This window comes from Dipodomys ordii, unplaced genomic scaffold, assembly GCF_000151885.1.
Source record: "Dipodomys ordii isolate 6190 unplaced genomic scaffold, Dord_2.0 Scaffold7, whole genome shotgun sequence".
Taxonomy (NCBI): domain Eukaryota; kingdom Metazoa; phylum Chordata; class Mammalia; order Rodentia; family Heteromyidae; genus Dipodomys; species Dipodomys ordii.
The window spans coordinates 19130661-19153230 of record NW_012267223.1 but is presented as its reverse complement, the minus strand read 5'-3'; the positions used below and the strand labels follow the sequence as shown (position 1 = coordinate 19153230).

Here is a 22570-nt window from a genome sequence, read left to right as displayed (position 1 = left end):
AAAAAAAAGAAAAAGAAAAAAGCCGGAAGTGGCGCTGTGGCTCAAGTGGTAGAGCGCTAGCCTTGAGCTGAAGAGCTGAGGGACAGCGCCCAGGCCCATAGTTCAAGCCCCACAACCAGACCCCCCCCCCAAAAAAGAAAAAAAATGTATCATTATCTGAATCCCAAAGGGTGATCACTGAGTCACACTAAGAAGAAAAGCAGCATGTCTTCTGAACAATTTCTCATAAGAAAATAGGGAGAATCATTCCAATCCTATGGGAGAAAAATGTCGTCTTAGTTATGAATTTCAAACTCCCTATCCAATCTCTGGAAACTCCAATGGGAAACGAAGCCTGGCAGAAAGGAAAGGGGAGGAGCAAGGGATGTGGTAATCCACTAACTAGAAAATGAGTTTGAGTCACTGAGCTGTGTAGCAGGACCTACCTCCATGTAGAGGGCTGCGTTTCCTAAATCATCCCTGAAGATTTTGCTACCACTTTGGGAATTAACAAATCAGCCCCACTCAAGATTTATCCGTCCAGGGCCTCTCCTAATGGGAAACCTGCAGACTTTTTTTTTTTTTTTTTGGGTCCGGTCGTGGGGCCAGAACTCTGGGCCTGGGCACTGTCCCTGCACTCTTCAGTTCAAGGCAAGCGCTCTACCACTTGAGCTATAGCGCCACTTCCACTTTTGTCAATCTTGCCCAGAGCCTGGGCACTGTCTCTGAAGTCCCCCTCCCCTCTCCTCCCCTCCCCTCCCCTCAGGCTAACAATCTTATCACATGAGCCACAGCTTCACTTCTGGCTTTTTGGTGGGCTGCTTGGGCTGGCTTTGAATTGTGATCCTCAGATCTCAGCCTCCTGATTAGCTAGGATTACAGGCATGAGCCACAGGTGCTCAGCTCTGTCTGAGGCTTTTTGTTTGTTTGTTTTTTAAATACTGGTATGACTGGTATGAAATATGAGTTTTGCAAATGTCACTGGAGTTGTCTAATTGTAGTAGAGCTTCAGTGAATCAATACACAGTGCATCTGACAGGTCTTATTTCTTCTAACACAGAAGGTTTTGTGTTGATTTTTGCCAAGTAGTGACAATTGTTTATAGTTTCCATTTGGTCCTTTGCAAAGACTACTGGTTATAAATAGGGTGATACAACCACAGATGCTAAAGTGCTAAATGCAACAAAGAAAGAATGAGATCTGGAGATAGTGAGTCAAAGATAACCTTGGGCAGAAAAGTCCGTAACGGTCTCATTTCCAGTGGGCCAGCAAAAAGCCAAAAGTGGAGGGGTCAGCCGGGCTCCGGTGGCTCATGCCTATAATCCTAGCTACTCAGGAGGCTGAGATCTGAGGATCATGGTTTAAAGCCAGCCTGGGGAGGAAAGTCCTTTAGACTCTTATCTCCAATTAACCACCAGAAAACCGGAGGTGGCACTGTGGCTCAAGTGGTAGATCACTTGCCTTGAGCTGAAGAGCTTAGGGACAGTGCCCAGGCCCAGAGTTCAAACCCCATGACTGATAAAAACAAAACAAAACCCCAAAGTGGAGGGATGGCTTAAGTAGTAGAGCATTAGCTTTGAGTGCCAATCCAGAATATGAGGTCCTGAGTTCAAGCCTCAGGACTGGCAGAAAAACTATCCAACCCCAAACAACAAACAAACAAAAAACCCAAGCAAGAGACAATAGAAATTCTCTTTCCCATTTTTATTCACCAGAGAGAAAGACATAGTTGATATTGAATTAAATACAGATTTCTAAGAGGTTTAATAGACCATCATTTAGCAGACTTTAATATTGAGGTAATTGCAAGACAATGCTCATGCTATTTTGCTATATGGATGACAGAGAAAACCCACTAGAAAAGATGTGTTTTTAATGGAATGTTTCAGCTACACTGAGCATTTTAAAGCATCTAGTATCCTCCATTGCCAGCTAGAATAATGAAGGCCAAAATGTCCTAGCCCCACTTTGATTCTCCAGTGGCATTAAATTCTTTGTAAATGACTAGTATTTATTTATGTACTTACTTTATGCTGGTCCTGGAACTTGAACTCAGGGCCTAGGTACTATCTGTGAGCTTTTTTGTGCTAGGAGCGCTCAGGCCCAGAGTTCAAGCCCCATGACCAACAAAAAAAGGGGGGAGGGACTGGGAAGGTGGTTCAGTGGTAGAGTGCTTGCCTTGCATGTCTGAGGCCCTGGGTTCGATTCCTCAGCACCACATTAAGCAGAAAAGGCTGGAAGTGAAGCTGTGGCTCTAGTGGTAGAGAGCTATCCTGAGCTGAAAAGCTTAGGGACAGCGCCCAGGCCCAGAGTTCAGGCCCCATGACAAAAAAAAAAAAAAAAAAAGAGGCTAATAGACTTTCTGTCTATGAGCTTTGAACCTAGATCCTCAGATCTCAGTCTCTTGAGTAGCTAGGATTACAGGCATGAGCCACCGGTGACAAGCTACAATTGCTTCTTCTTCTTTTTCTTCTTTTGTTTTTTTGTTGGTCATGAGGCTTGAACTCTGGGCCTGGGCGCTGTCCCTCAGCTGAAGAGCTGAGGGCTAGTGCCCTACCACTTGAGCCACAGCGCCACTTCCAACAATTGCTTCTCAAATGTAGGGTCTTAGCATTTTTTTTCTTTATATAAAGTCGAAGAAAGACAAAGCCTTTTCCAGCTTTACTCCTCTCCTGTTTCACTCCCCAGAAGACCTGGTGGCGATTAAGAAGCCATCCTACACATAATGTCGTTAGTTAAGTGGTCTAATGTCCCAGTTATCCTGTTAGTGGCTGGCAGTGAGGGAGGATTTTGTTAGTGGAGTCAAACAGGGAAGCAGTAATCTGATTAGCTAGTTGCCATCTGAGGCTGTTGGCTGAGCCGGTGGTATCAAATTGAGTGGAGAGCAGCTACGTGTTTCCTGCAAACTGCAGGAATCTGTTCTTCTAAACGGTCTCTTCTGAAACTTTTCCCTAACAGATAAGTTCTTTCAGCCTGCAAATCATCTCAACCCACCAAGCATGCTCTACTTTTTCTAAATATATATAATAATAATGTCAGAGACACAACAGCTACAGACCAGACTTTATAATCAGTTCATTGGTTAGGGCCAATATAATCTCTTTTCCTGCCTCTGTGTGTTTGTGTGTGTGTGTGTGTGTGTGTGTGTGTGTGTGTGTGTACTGGGGCTTGAACTCTGGGCCTCATGCTTTCATTTGGGCTTTTTCTACTCAAGGCTGGTGCTCTACCACTTGAGCCACACCTCCATTTCCAACCATTTTTTTGCTGGTTAATTGGAGATAGGATTCTCGTGGATTTGTCTGCCCCAGGCTAGCTTCAAACCATGATGTTCAGATCTCAGCCTCTTGAGTAGTTAGGATTACAAATGTGAGCCACTGACACCAGATTTGAACCTTGGTTCTTGTTTTCAACCCTGTCCCAGATAGCTGTTCTTCCTATTCTGGGATTTCTTTTTCTGGTGTCTTCCACTTAGCAGAGTGGCACAGTGGTGGAGTGACACAAGGACCCAGCCTTGGGGGTTCTGCAGGGAAGAATGGGGAAGCCTGCAGGGGTTTGTTTGCACTTCTATTAAGCACTTTAGAGCAATCCTCTTGCCTTACCTGTGTGCTGAAAATGGTGCAAAGGTTCCTTGGTTCTCTGGTTCACCTGCTCATATGCTGCCACCTAGTGGTTCCTTCTCCTTCAGCACGCAGTACAAGGAGGAGGGGACACTTCCATGTTGCCTTTTTCCTGTTTTGTGCCAGCCCTGGGGCTTGAACTTAGGGCCTGGGCACTATTCCTGAACTTTTTTTTCCCCCCAAAGCTAGGCTCTACTTCAGGCTTTTCTGGTGGTTAATTGGAGACAAGAGTATCACAGATTTTCCTGCCTAAAGTGTCTTTGAACTATGAACCTCAGATCTCCTGTATATCTAGGATTACAAGCATGAGCTACCAGTACCTGACTTACATTGCATTTTTTTATGTGTGCTGCTGGTCCTGGTGCTTGAACTCAGGGTCTGGTTCTGTCCTTGAGCCTCTTTGTGCTCAAGGTTAGCACTCTAATACTTGAGACACAGCTCTACTTCCAGTTTTTTTTTGAGTGGTTTATTGGAGATAAGAGTCTCACAGACTTTTCTGCCTGGGCTGGCTTTGAACCATGATCCTCAGATCTCAGCCTCCTGAGTAGCTAGGATTACAGGAGCGAACCACTGGTGTCCAGCCCTTTTCATTTCTTTAACTATCAAACACAATAAATGTCTTATTTTATCCCTGGGTTGGAAAAATGTAGAAATGAAGAGTTGGAGTGACTTTTAATTTTCCTTTGAGACATTTGATTTCCATGGACTTCTCTGTTTGCTGGCTGGTTTCTGTAGAGGAAGTGCACCAGGGCTGCAGGGAGTGAGGCCCTTACTGATAGAGGAAGAGCTCTGCTCTGAATGGATGGTTTTAGTGATATTCCTAGAGCTGCTCGGGTCCCTACCTTTCAAAATTTCATGTCAACTCAGATAATAACAGTGCTTATTGAACAGTAACCATATGGTATTGTTACATGAGCGTTACACAGGAGAAACCTTTTCTTTTCATCTTCCTAATGATTCACAGAGAGAGAGAGAGAAAGAGAGAGAGAGAATAACCCTCCTACAGAGAGGGAGTGGAGGCATGAAAGACATACTGATTTATTGGAGAGGGCATAATAAACAAGGGTGACTGGGAATTATTAGAAAGCTTTCTAGTCCTGGAGTTTCTGCTTTCTCTCTCTCTCTCTCTCTCTCTCTCTCTCTCTCTCGCGTGTGTGTGTGTGTGTGTGTGTGTGTGTGTGTGTGTGTGTGTATTAGTATTGGAGCTTGAATGCAGAAGCTCTCAGCCTGATTGCTCATGGCTGGTGCTCTATTACTTGAGTCATATCTCCGGTCTGATATTTTGCTGGTTAATGGAAGGTGGAATCATATTGACTTTTCTGCCCAGGCTGGCTAAAGATTGAGATCCTCCAGGTAGGAATCAGCCCCCTGAGTAACTAAGATTGTAGGCATGAACCATTGGAATCCAGAGAATTTCTGATAGTAAGCATTGCTTTGCTGCCTCTTGGATGTAAGAACGGAAGATAGCTTGAATGTGAGAAGCTAAAGGAACTGAGAGTCTTCTATTAGAGAACCACCTTAATGCTCTTCCTCAGCCCTGATTTGGGACTTGTGGTAGGGAACACATTTGGGACTTGTGGTAGGGAACACAGCAGGGTTAACCCAAGGCGGAAGGGGAGCTGTCCGATGTGCTGATTCCCAAGCCTTGTTCTGGCTGTCTCAGAGATTCTTCACAGAAAACAAAGTACCTTAACTAGTTACTTTTTTTTTCCAAAGGAAATCTGAGCAGCAGACCCGAAACCAACTAGCAGATGGCTGAACTTGTCATAAAAGACAATTAATTGTAAGTTTCCTTCCCTGTCTGAGCTTTGTTTTCCCTCTGAAATTTCCCTTCCCTTTTTTTTTTTTTTTGTACTAGGGTTAGAACTCAGGGCCTTAGCCGGGCGCTGGTGGCTCATGCCTGTAATCCTAGCTACTCAGGAGGCTGAGATCTGAGGATCGTGGTTCAAAGCCAGCCCGGGCAGGAAAACCGTGAGACTCCTATCTCCAATAAACCACCAGAAAACCGGAAGTGGCGCTGTAGCTCAAGTGGTAGAGCGCTCGCCTTGAGCTGAAGAGCTGAGGGACAGCGCCCAGGCCCAGAGTTCAAGCCCCACGACCGACAAAAAAAGAACTCAGGGCCTTAAATTTGCTAGGCTGGTACTCCATCACTTGAGCCGCATCCATCAGTCCAGCATTTTGCTGTTTAATTGGAGATGGAGTCCCATGAACTTTCTGCCTGGGTTGGCTTCAAACCACAGTCCTCCACATCTCAGCCTCCTTTGGGATTAGAGGCATAAGCCACCAGCTCCAGCTACCCTTTCTACTTTGTTTGGAGCTGGTATGAATGTCCAGAGGCAGTATTTTGCTATGTTTCAGAAAGGAGTTCCACACTATCACACAAGACAAAGACCTGAATCTGAAGTTTATTTGTGCTTTACAAGGCAGCCAACAACCTCCTCTCAAAATTGCCTTCTCCTCCTCCTCCTCTTCCTTGTGACTAGCCATGGAAAAAGCATGTGTGGGTGTGTGGACATTATTAGAGAAGGACATAAGTGATGAGTTATGGTTTAGTATATCCTGCTTGATGAGCAGGATCTCAGATAAGGTAGCTGAAACTTGGTTCAGTCTGTGAAGAGAGAGGCCATGGCCATAATGGTGACTGGGAGCTCTAGATGGTCTGCTTCTTCTTTAATGCAGAGCAGCAAGAAGTTGGCTCCTAGAAAGGGGAAATACATAAATGTAGTTTTAGAATTCAGACTACAGAACTGTGAATAGGAGTGAAAAGTCTTCCCTCCCAACATATCTTATAGATTCTCATTCTCAGAGGGAACCCATATTATCATTTTCTTTCTCCTTCCAGAAGGATTTCATAAACATACAAATAAATAGGCATAGTCTCTACTCCCTTTTTTATTTATTTAAATTTTATTTTACTATTTTTTTTGCCAATCCTAGGGCTTGAACTCAGCATCCGGGCACTGTCCCTGAGCTTCTTTTTGCTCAAGGCTAGCACTCTACCATTTGAGCCACAGTACCACTTCCAGCTTTTTCTGTTTATGTGGTACTGAGGAACTGAATCTAGGGCTCATGCATACTAGGCAAGCACTCTACCTCTGAGCCACATTGCCAGCCCTATTTTACTGTTTTTTTTTTTTATGTTTTAGTAAGAATTTAGTATAGTAATGTTAAAGTAGGAAGAGAGAGAGGGAGAAAGAGAGAATTTGCCATCAGGAAATGGGAGGTAAAGACTGCTCTACTTCCTTTTTATACAATGGGACGAATTTGGCCTATCTTTCATTGCTCTATGTGTGTGTGTGCGCGCATGCAATTGTGCTGGGGATTGAGCTGTCTTCTTGTTCTTGTTTGGATCTTTCTTTTTATCCTCACTCAAGATGGATGTTCTCCCATTTGAGTCACACATTTTCCATCTCTTTTTTTTTTTTGCTGCTTAATTGGAGATAATAGTTTCTTGGATTTGCCTGCTCCGGCTGGTTTAGAACTGTGATCCTTAGATTTCAGCCTCCTGAGCGGCTAGGATTACAGGCATAAACCACCACCAACTTATCATTGCTTTTTTTTTTTTTGTCAGTCATGGGGTTTGAACTCAGGGCCTGGGTGCTGTCCCTGAGCTCTTTTGCTCAAGGCTAGCACTCTACCATTTTGAGCAACAGCACCACTTCCAATTTTTGAGTGGTTAAGTAGAGCTAAGAGTCTTATGGGAACTTTTCTTTTTTCTTTTGTTCATTTTTGTCAGTCATGGGGATTGAAATCTGGGCCTGGGCATTGTCCCTCAGTTCTTCAACTCAAGGCTAGCACTCTACCACTTGAACCACAGCACCACTTCCAGTTTTCTGGTGGTTTATTGGAGATAAGAGTTTCATGGCCTTTCCTACCCGGGCTGGCTTTGAACCCCAATCCTCAGGTCTCAGTCTCCTGAGTAGCTAGGATTACAGGTGTGAGCCACCAGTGCCTGGTCTGGCTTATTTTTATTAAAAAAATTTTTTTTAATCGGTCATGGGGTTTAAACTCTGGGCTTGGGCGCTGTTCTTGCGCTCTTCAGCTCAAGGTGAGTGCTCTACTGCTTGAGCCACAGTACTACTTCCAGTTTTCTAGTGGTTTATTGGAGATAAGAATCTCACAGACTTTCCTGCCTGGGCTGGCATTGAACCGTGATCTTCAGATCTCAGCCTCCTGATTAGCTAGAATTACAGGCGTGAGCCACCAGTGCCTGGCCTGGTCTTGCTTAATTCTTTAAATGTATTAGAGTGCATTTAGGCCATGCACAATCCTTTGCTATTACATATAAACTTGTGTGCATCATTCAGCATGCGTGCAAGGATAATTGTAGAATAAATCCTTAGAAGTGGATTAGCTGGGTTATAGAAAATGCAGAGATAAACCACGTGTGTGTGTGTGTGGGGTGTCAGTTGTAGGGCTTGAAATCTGGGCCTGGGTGCTGTCCCTGAGTTCTTTCTGGTTTTCTGGCAGTTAATTGGGGATAAGAGTCTCACAGACTTTCTTGCCCAGGCTGGCTTTGAATCAGGATCCTCCAATCTCAGCCTCCTGAGTAGCTGGGATTTATAGGTGTGAGCTACCGGTGCCCAGCAGAGATAAACAACTTTAAATAAACAGCAGAGTAAAGATGGGTGAATTTGTTTTGATTTGCCAGAAAAATTCCAACCTTCATGGCCAGGAAACAAAGTCCTCATCAAAAAAGTCATAAAGTCAAACCTTGAGCGACAGGCCTGAGCTGCTGCTTTATGGTTGTGCACGGGCATCAGTGAGTAAGATCTATCTATCTATTCACTCAGCTACTGTTGCACACTAGAGCGGGCCCTGGCCCGGCACACTCCAAGGACAGCTTGTATCACTGTCACAAGTGATGCCATCCCTTCCCCCCCTGCAACGGACGCTGCTTGCATCTCAGGCCGGAAGATGGAGCTAGTGATATCGAGCTGGTCTTGGGTACCCACCACCACTATCCTAATCAAACAAAACCTACTCTAGGCTGGGTGCTGCTGGCTCTTGCCTGTAATCGCACAGGCTGAGGTCTGAGGATTGAGGTTTGAAGCCAACCCAGGTAGGAATGTCTGTGAGACTCTTATCTCCAACTGATCACCCAAACAGCTGGACCAGAAGCCATGGTTCAACGGGGTAGAGCACCAGCCTTGAGTGAAAAAGCCTGAGTTCAAGTCCCAGAACTGGTACCAAAAAATAAAACATACACACACAAAGCTCTGTTTAGCTTGGGTAGTATTCCTGTGAGAGTTTCTTTGGGAATCAATAAACTATCTCAGTTGTACCTTGGGACAATCCCTCTCTCTCTCTCTTTCTTTTTTTGTCTATTGTGGGGCCTGAACTCTGAGCGTAGGCACAGTCACTCAGCTTTTCAGCTCAAGGATAGTGCTCTACCACTTGAGCCACAGTGGCACTTCTGGTTCTGTATGCTTATGTGGTGCTGAGGAATCGAACCTAGGACCTCATGCATGCAAGGCAAGCACTCTACCACTGAGCCACCTTCCCAGCCCTTTTCTTTTTCTTCTTCTTCTTTTTTTTGGTCCAGTCGTGGGGCTTGAACTCTGGGCCTGGGTGCTGTCCCTCAGCTCTTCAGCTCAAGGCTAGCACTCTACCACTTGAGCCACAGCGCCACTTCCGGCTTTTTTCTTTTTGCTTATGTGGTGCTGAGGAATCGAACCCAGGGCTTCAGGCATGCAAGGCAAGTGCTCTACCACTGAGCCACCTTCCCAGCCCCGCTTTTCTTTAGTAATAAATCCTTTAAGTGTGTGTGTGTGTGTGTGGTGTCCTGGGGCATGAACTTAGAGCCTGGGTGTTGTCTCTGAACTTTTTTGGTCAAGGATAGATCTCCATCACTTGAGCTACAACTCTACTTACAGCTTTTTTTTGGGGGTAGTTAATTAGAGATAAGAACCTTGTGGGGCTGGGAAGGTGGCTCAGTGGTAGAGTGCTTGCCTTGCATGCATGAGGCCCTGGGTTCAATTCCTCAGCACCACATAAGTAAAAAGAAAAAAAGCCAGAAGTGGCGCTGTGGCTCAAGTGGTAGAGCGCTAACCTTGAGCTGAAGAGCTGAGGGACAGCGCCCAGGCCCAGAGTTCAGGCCCCATGACTGGACCCAAAAAAAAAAAAAAAAGAACCTTGTGAAGCCAGGCACCAGTGGCTCACACCTGTAATCCTAGCTACTCAGGAGGCTGAGATCTGAGGATTGCAGTTCAAAGCCATCCCAAGTAGGAAAGGTCATGAGACTCTTATCTCCAATAAACCACCAGAAAACCAGAAATGGCTTTGTGGCTCAAGTGGTAGAGCGCTACCCTTAAGTTGAAGAGCTGAGGGACAGCATTCAGGCCCAGAGTTCAAGCCCCATGAACCCCCCCCCCCAAAAAAAAAGTCTTATGAACTGTCCTGCCCAGGCTGGCTTGGAAACTCTGGTATTCTGGTGGTTTATTGGAGATAGAGTCTCATGGACTTTCCTGCCCAGGCTGGTTTTGAACCGTAATCCTCAGATCTCAGCCTCCTGAGTAACTAGGATTACAGTCATAAGCCACCAGTTCCTGGAAACGTAGGATCTTGATAGCTGTTTATTATTATTATTATTAGCCTAGGCTGATCTTGAATTGCAGTCCTCTCAATCTCTACCTCCTAAGTAGCTACAATTATAGGTGGGTGCCACTGGCCCCAGTTCCTTTTAATAAAAGAATGACATTAATTTCTGTTTTACATTTTCTGACACTTTTAGTTGAACCCAATCCTAAACTTAGGGGGGGGAAACCAATTTTGGACTCATTTTTGTTCCATATAGACTCATTAGCATTACTTTTGAAGGAAAGCTACTTCATTGTCAACCCTCAGAAAGGAAGAGAAAGGAAGTCATGGCGGACAAACTCCACTGAACACAGAGCAGTTCACTGCCTATGGCTTTGATACCTGGCTTCATCTTTCTTCTACATCAAAGGCGGTGGTGAGGTACTCCTTCGGTACGATCCCAACGAGGCTGTTTAGTTCTCCTACCCACCAGCCATACATATTGTATTCCTAAGAAATGAAAAGAAACACATTTCAGTTAGGTCATGCTTCTGGGAGCCTATTCGGTGTGGGGTTTGCTGGCACTATCAATATGAAAACTCTCAACATCTTTGATGCTATTGTTAAATTTAAAAGAGTGGTCTAGAGGAGGGAAGCAAACACATTCATGTTGCCATTGTCCTGTCTTATTGGAAGCTTATCTTATTCAATACTACCGTGAATTTAAATGGTTATTAATTAATTAAATGGATATTACTATTATTATTATTATTTTGGTGCTGACACTGGGATTTGGACTCAAAATCTTGAGTTGAGCCTTTTCACTCAAGGCTGGCACTTTACTACTTGAGCCACTTCTGTCTTTTTGATAGTTACTTGGAGATAAGAGTCTCAGACTTATCTGCCTACGATGGCTTTGCACCTTGATCCTCAGCCCTCAGGCTCCTGAGTAGCTAGGATTACATGCAAGAGACACCAGCACCCAGGCCTTTTTAGTTATGTATTTATTTACTTAAAATCAAGCAGAATCCTAGCTTCTTTTAGAGCATATCAGGTACTTACAAAAATGCCAGGACACTCAAGATACTTAGGGAGTCAGATCATGGTTCAAATCAATACTATATCAGGCATCCTCTATTTACAAAGTGCTGGTTGAGCTCACATGGGTGTAGAATTATGAAGCAGAGACTTACTTGCTCCTTGGGAGCTTACAGAATAGAGTAATGGATTTTGGAGTCAGAAAGACCGGGAACTAATTGTTGCTTGATCATTTAGTAGTCATGAGTGTTAGGTTCTTCTAGCTTTGCCTTCCTCAGGTGTGACATGGGGACTGTCCTTCCCTGTCCTGTGTTGGGGGGATGTGACAGTCCTGAATTGTTATGCAACAGGTGTTTTAAAGCATAGATTCTTTCTCTAGAAGAAGGGGGAGGTGTCTAGAACCACCAGTAATATCACGTAGGATGCAAAGGCCTAGAGACTGCACTTCAAATCCATGTGGGCAACCATGGGGCTATTTGCCTTTTTTGTTTTGCTTTGTGTTTGCTGGTTGTAGGGCCTGAGCTCTGGGCCTGGGTGCTGTCCCTCAGCTCTTCAGTTCTCTACCAGTTCTCGCTTTTTCTGTTTATGTGGTGCTGAGGAATTGAACCCAGAGCCTCATGCATGTGAGGCAAGCACTCTAACACTGAGCCACCTTCCCAGCCCTGCCTTTTTTTTTTTAACACTTGATAAGTTTTAGGGGGAAAAAAGAAAGGAAAGAAAATCAGTTTGGGGATCTGTAGACATCTGGTTTATCTTTTTGTCTTTAGAGAGTGAATTTCCCATCTCTATCTCTGTTGCTTTACCCTTCATCTTAGCAGAAAACTCCTCTGCCTTCAAAGAGAAAAGAGAGCAGGCACTGGTGACTCAGAGCTGTAATCCTAGCTACTTAGATCTAACTACTATGATCTAAGGATCATAGTTTGAAGCCAGCCTGGGCAGGAAAGTCTGTGAGACTCTTATCTCTAAATAACCACTAAAAAGCCAGAAGTGGAACTGTGTCTTAAATGGTAGAGGACCAGCCTTGAGTGAAAAAGCAAAGGGAACATACTCAGGCCTTGAGTTCAAGCCCCTGTACCAACACACACACACACACACACACACACACACACACACACACACACTTACAAGAGTCTCTCAGATTTGTCTGCCTGGACTGGATTCCAACCTCGATTCTTAGATCTCCATCTCCTGAGTAGCTAGGATTACAGGTGTGAGCCACCTGCACCTGGCTCTGATGCTCTTTCTTCTAGAAAGCCAACTACCTTTGTAGTGTAACCACCATGTCTATATTATTGACTCATGACTGGTTAATGATTCTAGCTAAGATCTAAGTATTAGGCCCTACTACCCAAGTGCATATCAATCAGCCTGTTCAAATCCAATATGTCCAAAATTTAACTCATCAGCCTGCCTCTCTCTTCACCCTTTCTCCCCAACCATCTTCATCTCCCGTGTTCTCTACCTCCATGAGTGGTCCTAAAATGCATTCAGATATCCAGATTAGAAATCCAGAGTCCTTCCCAACCTTACCCCGCCTGTTCCAAGCAATCCTGAGTCCTGTTAGCTCTCTCCACAGTCTGACTGGAATCTATGGACTTCTCTCCATCCCCGCTGCCAGCGACTCTAGAGTCCTGTCACTGTCACTTCTCATCAGGACTATAGAAACAATCTCCACATTGCTCTCAGTGTCTGTGTTCTTCTCCACTCCAGTCTTCATGCTATAGCTAGACTCCTGCAATGTACCTTGATCATGGCATGGCTCTTTGGAGCCTGTTACTAGGTTCCCGCCGCTCTCTGTCATCTTCACAAAGTAGACGAGGTCCTGCATGAGCTGGTTCTGCTTAGTTCCTATAACACTGCCATTCACCCCTAAATCTGGTGTACCTGTAATAATACTCTCAGCCACTCCCATGGAACATGGCATGTCTCACTTTGGATCTTTTCTTCTGTACCCCCCCCCTCCCTCAGCCTCTCCTCCCTTTCTCTCTGTCATGGGGCTCAGAGCTTAATTCCTAAGTCTGTCTGTCTGTCTGAATGTCGGTGATGCCTGTGCTTTCCTGGAAATGAGGTAACCACCCTTCCTGGAGTCATCACCCTAGTATCCAACATAGAGTGGGGACAAATAAGTACTTGTTAAATGAAGTCCAGTGCGAATCTCTAGTCTCAGTTGAACAGAATTAGTCCCAACTAACTCCCGGATAATCCCCAGTGATGGAGGTGCTTGTGACAGGAAGAGATCAACTGTCTTTGGAGACAGTCTTCCCAAATCTCTCTATAAGTGCCAAGAATAGTCTCAAATGCCACAAGAAGCCAGACTATTGAGCTGATCCTTTAAGAACTGCCTTTAAAAAAAATAATAAATACGGGCTGGGAAGGTGGTTCAGTGGTAGAGTGCTTGCCTTGCATGCATGAGGACCTGGGGTGGATTCCTCAGTACCACATAAACAGAAAATGTTGGAAGTGGTGCTGTGGCTCAAGTGGTAGAGCGCTAGCCTTGAGTTGAAGAGCTGAGGGACAGCACCCAGGCCCAGAGTTCAGGCTCCACAACTGACAAAAACAAATAAATAAAAATAAAAAAAATCATAAATAACAAGCCAGGTGCTAGTGGCTCACACCTGTAATCCTAGCTTCTCAGGAGGCTGAGATCTGAGGATCATGGTTCAAAACCAGCCTGGGCAGGAAAGTCCCTGAGACTCTTATCTCCAATAAACCACCAGAAAACCGGAAGTGGTGTTGTGGCTCAAGTGGTAGAGCGCTCGCCTTGAGCTGAAGAGCTGAGGGACAGAGCCCAAGCCCAGAGTTCAAGCCCCTTGACCGACAAAAAATAAAAATAAAAATCATAAATAACTAATGTGTGTGTCCACCAGCTCTTCCTATGCCATCCTGTCTCATTACCCGCCCCCCTCCTGCAGGTCAGCTTCCCTCTATAGTGTACACTGCCTCATGGGAAGCTACCCACAAATTCTCAGCCCCCAACCCAGCAAGATGTTTTTCAGCTCATCTGGGTGTAAACTATGTTACTGTCCCCTTCTCAATATTTGAGTTGGGCTATTTCTGCCTTATATAGTTTGTGTGTGTGTGTGTGTGCATGTGCGTGCGCGCGTGCACACACACGCTTGTGTGTCAGTGCTGGTGCTTGAACTCAAGGCATTGTGTTGTCACTGCTTGCCCCCCCCCCCCAAGGGCTGGTGCCTCTCCTTTTGAGCCACACCTCTACTACCAGCTTTTTGCTGGTCAATGGAGATAAGAATTTCATGTACTTTCCTGCCTGGACTGACTTCAAACTGTGATCCTCAGATTTCAGCCTCCCAAGTAACTAGGATGACGGGCATGAGCCACCAGCATAAAGCCTGTACAGGCCTGTTGTTGCTGCTGCTGTTGTTTTACGTAGAATCATATTGCATTTACTGAGTTGCTAGGGTGTCTGTATGTACCAGGCCTTGCTGTGCGGGGGACATACATACTCTGTCCTCCTCTCTCACTGGAACTCATACGAACTAGCTTTAGCTCTTGTACAGTCTCACACATGGAAGGGGAGTGCGATGTTGCCTGACAGTTTTCTTTTCTTTTTTTTGGGTCCGGTCGTGGGGCCTGAACTCTGGGCCTGGGCGCTGTCCCTCAGCTCTTCAGCTCAAGGCTAACGCTCTACCACTTGAGCCACAGCACCACTTCCAGCTTTTTGCTTATGTGGTGCTGAGGAATGGAACCCAGGGCCTCGAGCATGCAAGGCAAGTGCTCTACCACTGAGCCACCTTCCCAGCCCAGCCTGGCAGTTTTCTGATGAAAGACAACTTGCTTCCGTACCGGTGACATGCCTTTATCTATGTGCAAGATGCCTCTGACTTCACTACCTGTGGGGGTTCTAAGAAGGCATCTCCCTGGGGAGTATTCCAGACCCCCAAGACCTTTTAACTTCATCTCTTGTTTCAGACTTCCTCCCCAACAACCCTCTCCCCCACACTTGAGCTGTAATGCCAGAGACCCAGCCTTGGGAGAGTTCTCTCTGCCAGCTCAAAAGAGGGTGCAAACAGGAAACAGATGAGTCTCTGCAGGGCACCAGCCAAAGCCGGGCTTGCAGTCAGTGCACTGTTGCTCGAGGGGAATGCTGACCCGCTGAATGCAGATGCAGTAGGCTCATCACAGTGCTGGGAGCCCGAGTGATTGAAATCAACTCTCTGCCCTTCAAAACAAAAGAGCAAGTGGAAGTGTAAGGAGGATGGCAGAATCTCAAAGACCATATGTATCCTGCTGTAGGAGCCTAGGAGCTTAATCAAAGCACCTATAAGTTCTGGGATCTGACTGTCTTCTACAGATTTCATCCCTTGGCTAGCTACTGAAAAAAAAAAGGGGGGGGGGCTGCAGGGTGAGATGTTTAAAGCATGAATGGAAAATTTCTAACATTCTCTCCACTCCCCCCCCATGCTTTGCTCCAGCCCAGCCTGAGCACCACGAGGTATTTTAAAATAATTTCTACTTTGATGAATTGCTGGGGAGTCCACAATTGCTCATAATCAAAGGGAGAAAAATGCAAATGAGATCCGGCCGAGAACTATCACCACCGAACGTTTATTTCACTACACAGTGCCAAAAAGAATTAAAACAACATTAAACTCACAGCAATCATGTTTAAGCCCTCGTTTCCAAGTGCCAAATTGCACCACTCTGGATCATACAGATGTTCGTTAATTATGCTAATTTTTATTAAACTATTAAAATGGAGAGAGTACTGGCTCAGCCAGGGAGACCTCCGCTCTGAATGAACTCTGCTCTTGTCTAGAGGTGCTAATTTACTGCATTTTTATTAAGTTGCTGATTCTTGGATTTTAGTGAGGGGATAACAGAACTGAATTTCTGGGATCAATGTTTCTACAAAGTCTGGCTTCTCTTCACCCAGATGTTTGGGAAAACACTGAGAGATTCCCTAAGATAGCAGCTTCAGGTGAGCATGTTTTCTACCTTGCCAGTAGAGATACCCACTTACAAGTGACAATATTATACATGGACCTCCCTCTGTAACCCCATATTCTATATAGGATAGAGTGAAGATTTCTTTTTCAGGTGCCAGTACTAGGGCTTGAACTAAGGCCTGGATGCTGTCCCTTAGTTTGGTTACTGAAGGCTGGTGCTCTACCACTTGAGCTTGTTCATTAATTGAAGATAAGAGTCTCAGAGACTGTTCTGCCTGGGCTGGCCTTGAACCTCCATCCTCAGATCTCAGCCTCCTGAGTGGCTAGGATTGTAGACATGAGCCAACAATGCCTGGCTAGAGCTAAGATTTTAATGCGAGGGAATTGTTTCCTGAAAATGCTTTAGATAAAAGCACACACACAAAAAGCATTTTTACTAAAGCAAGCAAACCCTTCACATTGCTTCTTGCTACACACTTGAGAAGTCTTTTGCCTGAAACAAGTACATCATGTGGCTTGCTCTCAGCATAAATATTTCTAGGCTTGATTAAACATCTGTTTCTCTCAACACCAGCCTTGTTCCATCTCCACAAACCCTCCCCTACCTCAAGGAAGAAGTCTTACAAATGAAAACTTGGCTGGTTGGACTCCATTACAAGGATGGAAGGAGAAGCCTGGATGAGTGGCTCATTTGAGTGAACCTGAAATAGACAGGGCTCGCCATCAGCAATCATCAAAAAGTGTTTCGAGGGGGTTGCACACGACCATAAAAGGCTTTACGCAGCTAATCTCCATCAACAAGGAAAGACAAAAAACAAAAAAACAAAAAACCCTACCAAACCTGCCATAAAAACAACAGCAAATTCTATAAACAAAAAGCAGTATGGCCACCAACAACAGGCATGGCGCACAGCTTGACTCTGCCTCCAGTGGTTTCCTATTGCTGTTTATAGTTTCAAGATGATCATGGACCTCCTCGGTGCTCCTCCTGTCACAGGGCCCTGAGTCCCTGTGTGATGCTGCAAATACCCTGTCAGTAGGTGTCAGGGGATATCCGGGGAAAACCAGCAGGCGCCTATCATAAGCCTTAAAAGAGATTAAATACCCCTACTCCATGATTGCTACATTTTAATTTCTCTCCTCCCTGCTGGTTCCTATTTGTATAAGCTCTTCCCCGGCTCCCCTGGAGTAGCGCAGACATGACCTGGAATGACCATCCTGTCTTGGGATGAGAATTCAATTTCTAGGCTCAGTGAGTCCTAGGCTGTTCCAACAAAAGGAGCTCACCATTCTTTAGGGCACGGAGTCTTAAACTAGAGGCTGTGAACCTCTAAGTCTCTCTCTGGAAGGGATCTGTGAACTCCCTGAAACTGGGCCTAACATTTCACATGTGTCTGTACATGAGTCTCTTCCCTGGGGTGAGGCCTAGATTTGTCATTGGATTCTCAGTGAACCCTTCCATAGTGCATGAACCAGGACATTAGGGGAAAATACAGTGGGGGGAGAGGTGGGGATCTGTATGTTGACTGTGGCCCTTGACTTAAAAAAAAAATGTAATGATGGTAGAATCAGATTCATAGGCTCAAGTCATCCAGTAAGCAGGGTTCTTCCATTTCTCATGGCTAGTACTTGCTTCTCCACTCTAAGAGACTCTTCGTTCACACTGACTGAAAAGTTGTACCTTTTTTTTTGTCAGTCATGAGTCTTGAACTCTGGGCTTGGGGGCTGTCCCTCAGCTCTTCAGCTCAAGGCGAGTGTTCTACCTCTTGAGCCATAGCACCACTTCCAGTTTTCTAGTGGTTTATTGGAGATCAGAGTCTCACTGACTTTTCTGCCTGAGCTAGCTTTAAACAGCGATCCTTAGATCTCAGCCTCCTGAGTAGCTAGGATTACAGGCATGAGCCACTGGCACGCTGGCTTTAAACCGCCATCCTTAGATCTCAGCCTCCTGAGTAGCTAGGATTACAGGCATGAGCCACTGGCACGCAGCAAGTTGTACCTTCTGATAGCTTCCATTTAAATCCACACGATGGCCCACAGGATGGCTTGTACAGCAAGCAGCTACTTGACTTGCTCAGTTCCCCTGGGAAAGTCCTTACTAGAAACATTCTCTTTTCACATCGCATTGGGCTCCAAGCCTCCATGGAACAAGACTGCCAGAAAAATGTCTCCTACTTTTGTTCTTTTAGTGACATAGTTCACTATGTCACTGTTGTAAACAAGAGAATTCCTCTGGAAGAGAACAATCAATCAGTCCCTCACAGGGGCTTGATCTATGTATAGGAAAGGCCAATCAGTCCTGGTGGTATTGGTTTATGATTGCTTATTTCACTTATTAGTGCTTTGCATCCTACATTAGCATTAGTAAGTATGGAAAAACTTGAATTTCTAAGCAAAGAAGATTGTAATTATTCTAGGGTTAGCCAAAAAAAAAAAAATCACACACACAACACAGACACACACACACACACACACACAGACACAGACACAGACATACACACAGACACACACACAGACGTACACCCTGAACTGAACTGGCTTTTAGAAGTTCTCTACTCCTAAAATCCAGCTTTGGTAATATAACACTTCTTTAGGATATCACAAAGTATTAAGGAAATTGAGGGCTCCAACTCAGAACCATTCCAACTGCTGGGTAAACATGGCTGAGAATAGGAATTGGTCGCCAAAGACAAACACCCATTTTTCAGCATAAGTAGTTAAAAAAAAAAAACTGGGTTCCTGTGGCTCATGCCTATAATCCTAGCGACTCAGGAAGTCTGACGTCTGAATCTCATAGTTTGAATTGAGCCCAGGCAGACAAATCCATACAATTCTTATCTCCAATCAGCTAGCACAAAGCCAGAAGTGGAAATGTGGCTCACGTGGTAGAGTACCAGCCTTGAGATAAAAGCTAAGGGACAGTGCCCAGGCTCTGAATTCAAGTTCTGGTACCTGCATACACAGCCATGATTTTTGTTTGTTTGCTTATTTTTATTTTTGTCAGTCGTGGGGCCTGAACTCTGGGCCTGGGTGCTGTCCCTCAGCTTTCCAGCTCAAGGCTATTTATTACTCTACCACTTGAGCCACAGCACCGCTTCTGGATTTTTCTGCTTATGTGGTGCTGAGGAATCAAACCCAGTGCCTCATGCATGCAAGGCAAGCACTCTACCACTGAGCCACCTTCCCAGCCCACACAACCAGTTTTATGAAGAGATTTTCCTGAAGAAGAAAGGAAATGGTGAATTAGGTGTCAGGAGGAGAGTGGCATTGGAAAGGACTGGAGCTCAGTGGTTGGCCAAAACCGTGGCAGCCTTTCCAGGCTGTTTTATACTGTGTTTAAAGTTCTTGGCAATCATTTCCTTTTTTTCCACTATTCAGGCTTTTGGTCTATAAATCATAATAAAAATGAATCATTAAATTTGCCTCAATTGAGCTAGTTTTATTTATTGTTACATTTCAGAGAACAAGCTAACCTGAAGATTGATGGGCCTGCATACAGAGGAAGATATGTGAGCACAAGTCAGGACACAATAAGACTGGGGTGGTCAGTAAAGGCAGATGGGGGCTCATGGCCACAACTGTACAAAGCGTATCCTCAGGCTGAGAGCCAATGTAGGAGCAGAGACTGTATCACTTACGGGAGGGCCTGGGGGCACCCAAGAGGGAAGGAATGTTCAACTCAAGTGGGAATGAAGATCATGTCCTGAACAGCATGCTAGGCGCACAATGATCAAGTCAAGGCTGGAGATGCGTTCAGGGTCTCTGCACACACTGGGTGTTGTTGGTGATAGAAATGTGTGCAAAATACAGGTAGTGGTTGTGTTAAGTGCAGATGACAGAGAAGTCTTCAACTGCCCAGCGAAGAGAGAATAAGAAAAGGGCTGAAAGTGGAGAAACAACAACAACAACAAAACAGCAAACAACTTGGACTTTACCTAAAGTAGAAAGGAGAGAGCGTGTGCAGTGGCCCACAACTATCATTTTAGCTACTCAAGAGGCTAAGACCTGAGGACCGAAGTTCAAAGCCCACCCAGGCCAGAAAGTCCTCGAGACTCTTATCTCTGATTAACCACATACACAAAAAGCCAGAAGTGGAGCTGTGACTCAAGTGGTCGAACACCAGCCTGGAGCAGAAAAGCTCAGAGACAGTGCCCAAGACCTGAGTTCAAGCCCCAGTACCAGTATACAGATACACAGACACACAGACACACAGACACACACAGAGGAAACAACAACAAAAAAGAAAGGACAAAGGGAAGGTAAACACTACCATTGGGAGAAAGCAAGGTGCCAAATGCACAATTGAGGAACAATAGAGACAGCATCATTTCAGAGCTGATAGAATTGTGATGCCATGTGAGACGGGTGTATTAATATGTATTCCATAAACTGCGCAGCTCGCAGCTCTGCAACCGCTCTGTTTTGCTCTGACCGCAGTACCAGCCTCAGGCACCACAACACAATTTGGAAACAATGTGACGGAAATGTTTAATCTGCTCGGCCCATCTGTGCTGCGTATTTCTCCAGATCTCCCTGAGAGAGGCGCCTTGAATCTCCACATTGCCTTTAATATTCTCCTAAATCACCTCCCCACTGCTCTTCAAGGGCCATTGCTACAATATCACAGGTTCATCTAAAGTGCAATGGGGAGGGGGGGTGCGGGGAGGGGGAGGCGCAGGCTGGGAGATTTTTTTATTTTAAAATAATTTCCAGAGATCGTCTTTTCCGCTCTCTTTAAAAAAAAAAAGAAAGAAGAAGAGGAGGAAGAAGAAAAGTTATCCTACTGTTGCTGTAAGGTTATTGAGGTTGTTTGGGGGGCAAAACAGGGTAGGGTAGAGTGCAATCATTCTCCAAAGAATTATTTTTATTAATCTTGATTCTCTCAATTGGACATGGGAGGGGTGAGCAGCTGCTGGCTCTCTCACATCTCTCTCTTTTTTCTCACACTTGCTGGGACAAGTCCTCAGTAGAAGCCGGCGATCTCTCCTTTATGTTCATGGCTTCCAGTGCCTGCTTCGTTCTTCCCAGGGCCCAAAAGCTGACCCTGCCCTGGCTCTCACAAAGCCATCCTCCTCAGGACAAATATACATTTAGTCCCTGGCCAACAGGCCCTCCTCAGAAAAGGACACTGCTTACATTTGTAATTTTACCTTCAACCCTGAGATTTCTCTCTTGACGTGCCAGTGTTGGGAATGGAGATTTCTTGAGCCTTTCCGCACTTGATTTGACCAGATTCTGCTTATTTGGGACAAGAATGTGGGAAACTAGTGTGGGGGATTTCGAAGAAAGAGGGGCTGACAAGTCACCCTGTTTCAGACCCTTAGATAAATGGGAAAGAGTTGCACAGCACCAAGAAAATTAGGATTCCTTTTGCTTTGTGAATTAAAGAAATGAATAATTTAATCCTCAAGATTGTTCCGGAGAGGGAAGGGCAACGGTCCCAGTTGCCGAGCCCTACAGCCTGGCGGTGTGTTACATCATCTGCACACATAGGCGTTTCCATGACAACAGCTTATAGCTTCATTTCCTGGATCCCTCTAGGGGGTGTCACAGCCAGATCCACCTGCTTTTCACCCTACCCTCGGTGGGGTCATGGTAAGGTCGCCAGAATAAATGAACGCGGGTACTAATGATCTGTTTACTGCTGTTTATGCTCTGTGTGTGTGTCAGGGGCATGCACATTTAGAGAGCTCATTATGGTTGCAATTAGAATGCACCATCGCTAGATATTTAACTCCTTTTTCTTTTAAATTAGCATTTTAATAACATTCTTTGAGCAGAGAAACAAAATGACCATTTTTCACGGACAAACTTCTAGCTGTAGGTGCAACTTTAATGGCAAAGTTGTGAAGGGGAAAGGAAGGAGAGGGGGGGGGAAAGGCCATTTTTACTACTTTCACCCTCCTCCTTACCAAAAGGATATTTTTATTTGCTTTCTAACACACTCAATTTCCTAAATTTGTTTTGAATCCAATTATTTTGGGTGGTTTAAAGCACCATACTCTTGTTGGACGGAAATTAGCAGCGATTGAAATTAACTTTTTATGTGACCTGTGAAAGGGGCTAAAATAATTACAAATGTGTAGAAGAAATCCTCTCTCCAAAAAGATCCCAGCTGAGGGACTGGGCTGTGACCCAATGATACCATTATAAAAATATCTTTATATTGCAACCACAAGGGCTTAGTGTTTTTTTTCTTTCCTTTAAAAAGGCGATTGCATCGATTGTTCCTGTTTTATAATTCTTAGGATTCTTTTTTCAGTGATGACAAATAGAAGCCTGTCACTATAAACAGGATAAATAAGAAGCAGAAAGAAAGCAACAGCGTTGTTTCCCACTTCAAAATGGTCAGATCTAGAAACATCAAAAAATAAAATAACCACCACCAACAGGACAGTTGGAACAGGAAAAAGATAGACTTGGTCAGAATGTTCTTGGGGTGTTACCTTTTAGGAAACAGCCACTACTACCTTTTTCTAGGTGTTCCTAGAATGCTCTGTTGGTGTAAAG

General features: G+C 45.0%; 1 protein-coding gene across 2 annotated transcripts in view; it reads right to left on the bottom strand.

Annotated features, from left to right (window-relative positions):
• Window positions 1–5982: 5982 nt before the first annotated feature.
• Window positions 5983–22570, bottom strand: part of Skap1 (src kinase associated phosphoprotein 1) — a 269213-nt gene continuing 252625 nt past the window's right edge. For both annotated transcript variants that reach the window (XM_013008862.1, XM_013008863.1), the window contains 2 exons: window positions 10518–10625; window positions 5983–6294 (listed from right to left, as the gene is read on the bottom strand). In XM_013008862.1, coding sequence (XP_012864316.1) covers window positions 10524–10625 — 102 coding nt within the window. In that variant the 3' untranslated portion in view covers window positions 5983–6294; window positions 10518–10523. The remainder of the gene's footprint in view (window positions 6295–10517; window positions 10626–22570) is intronic.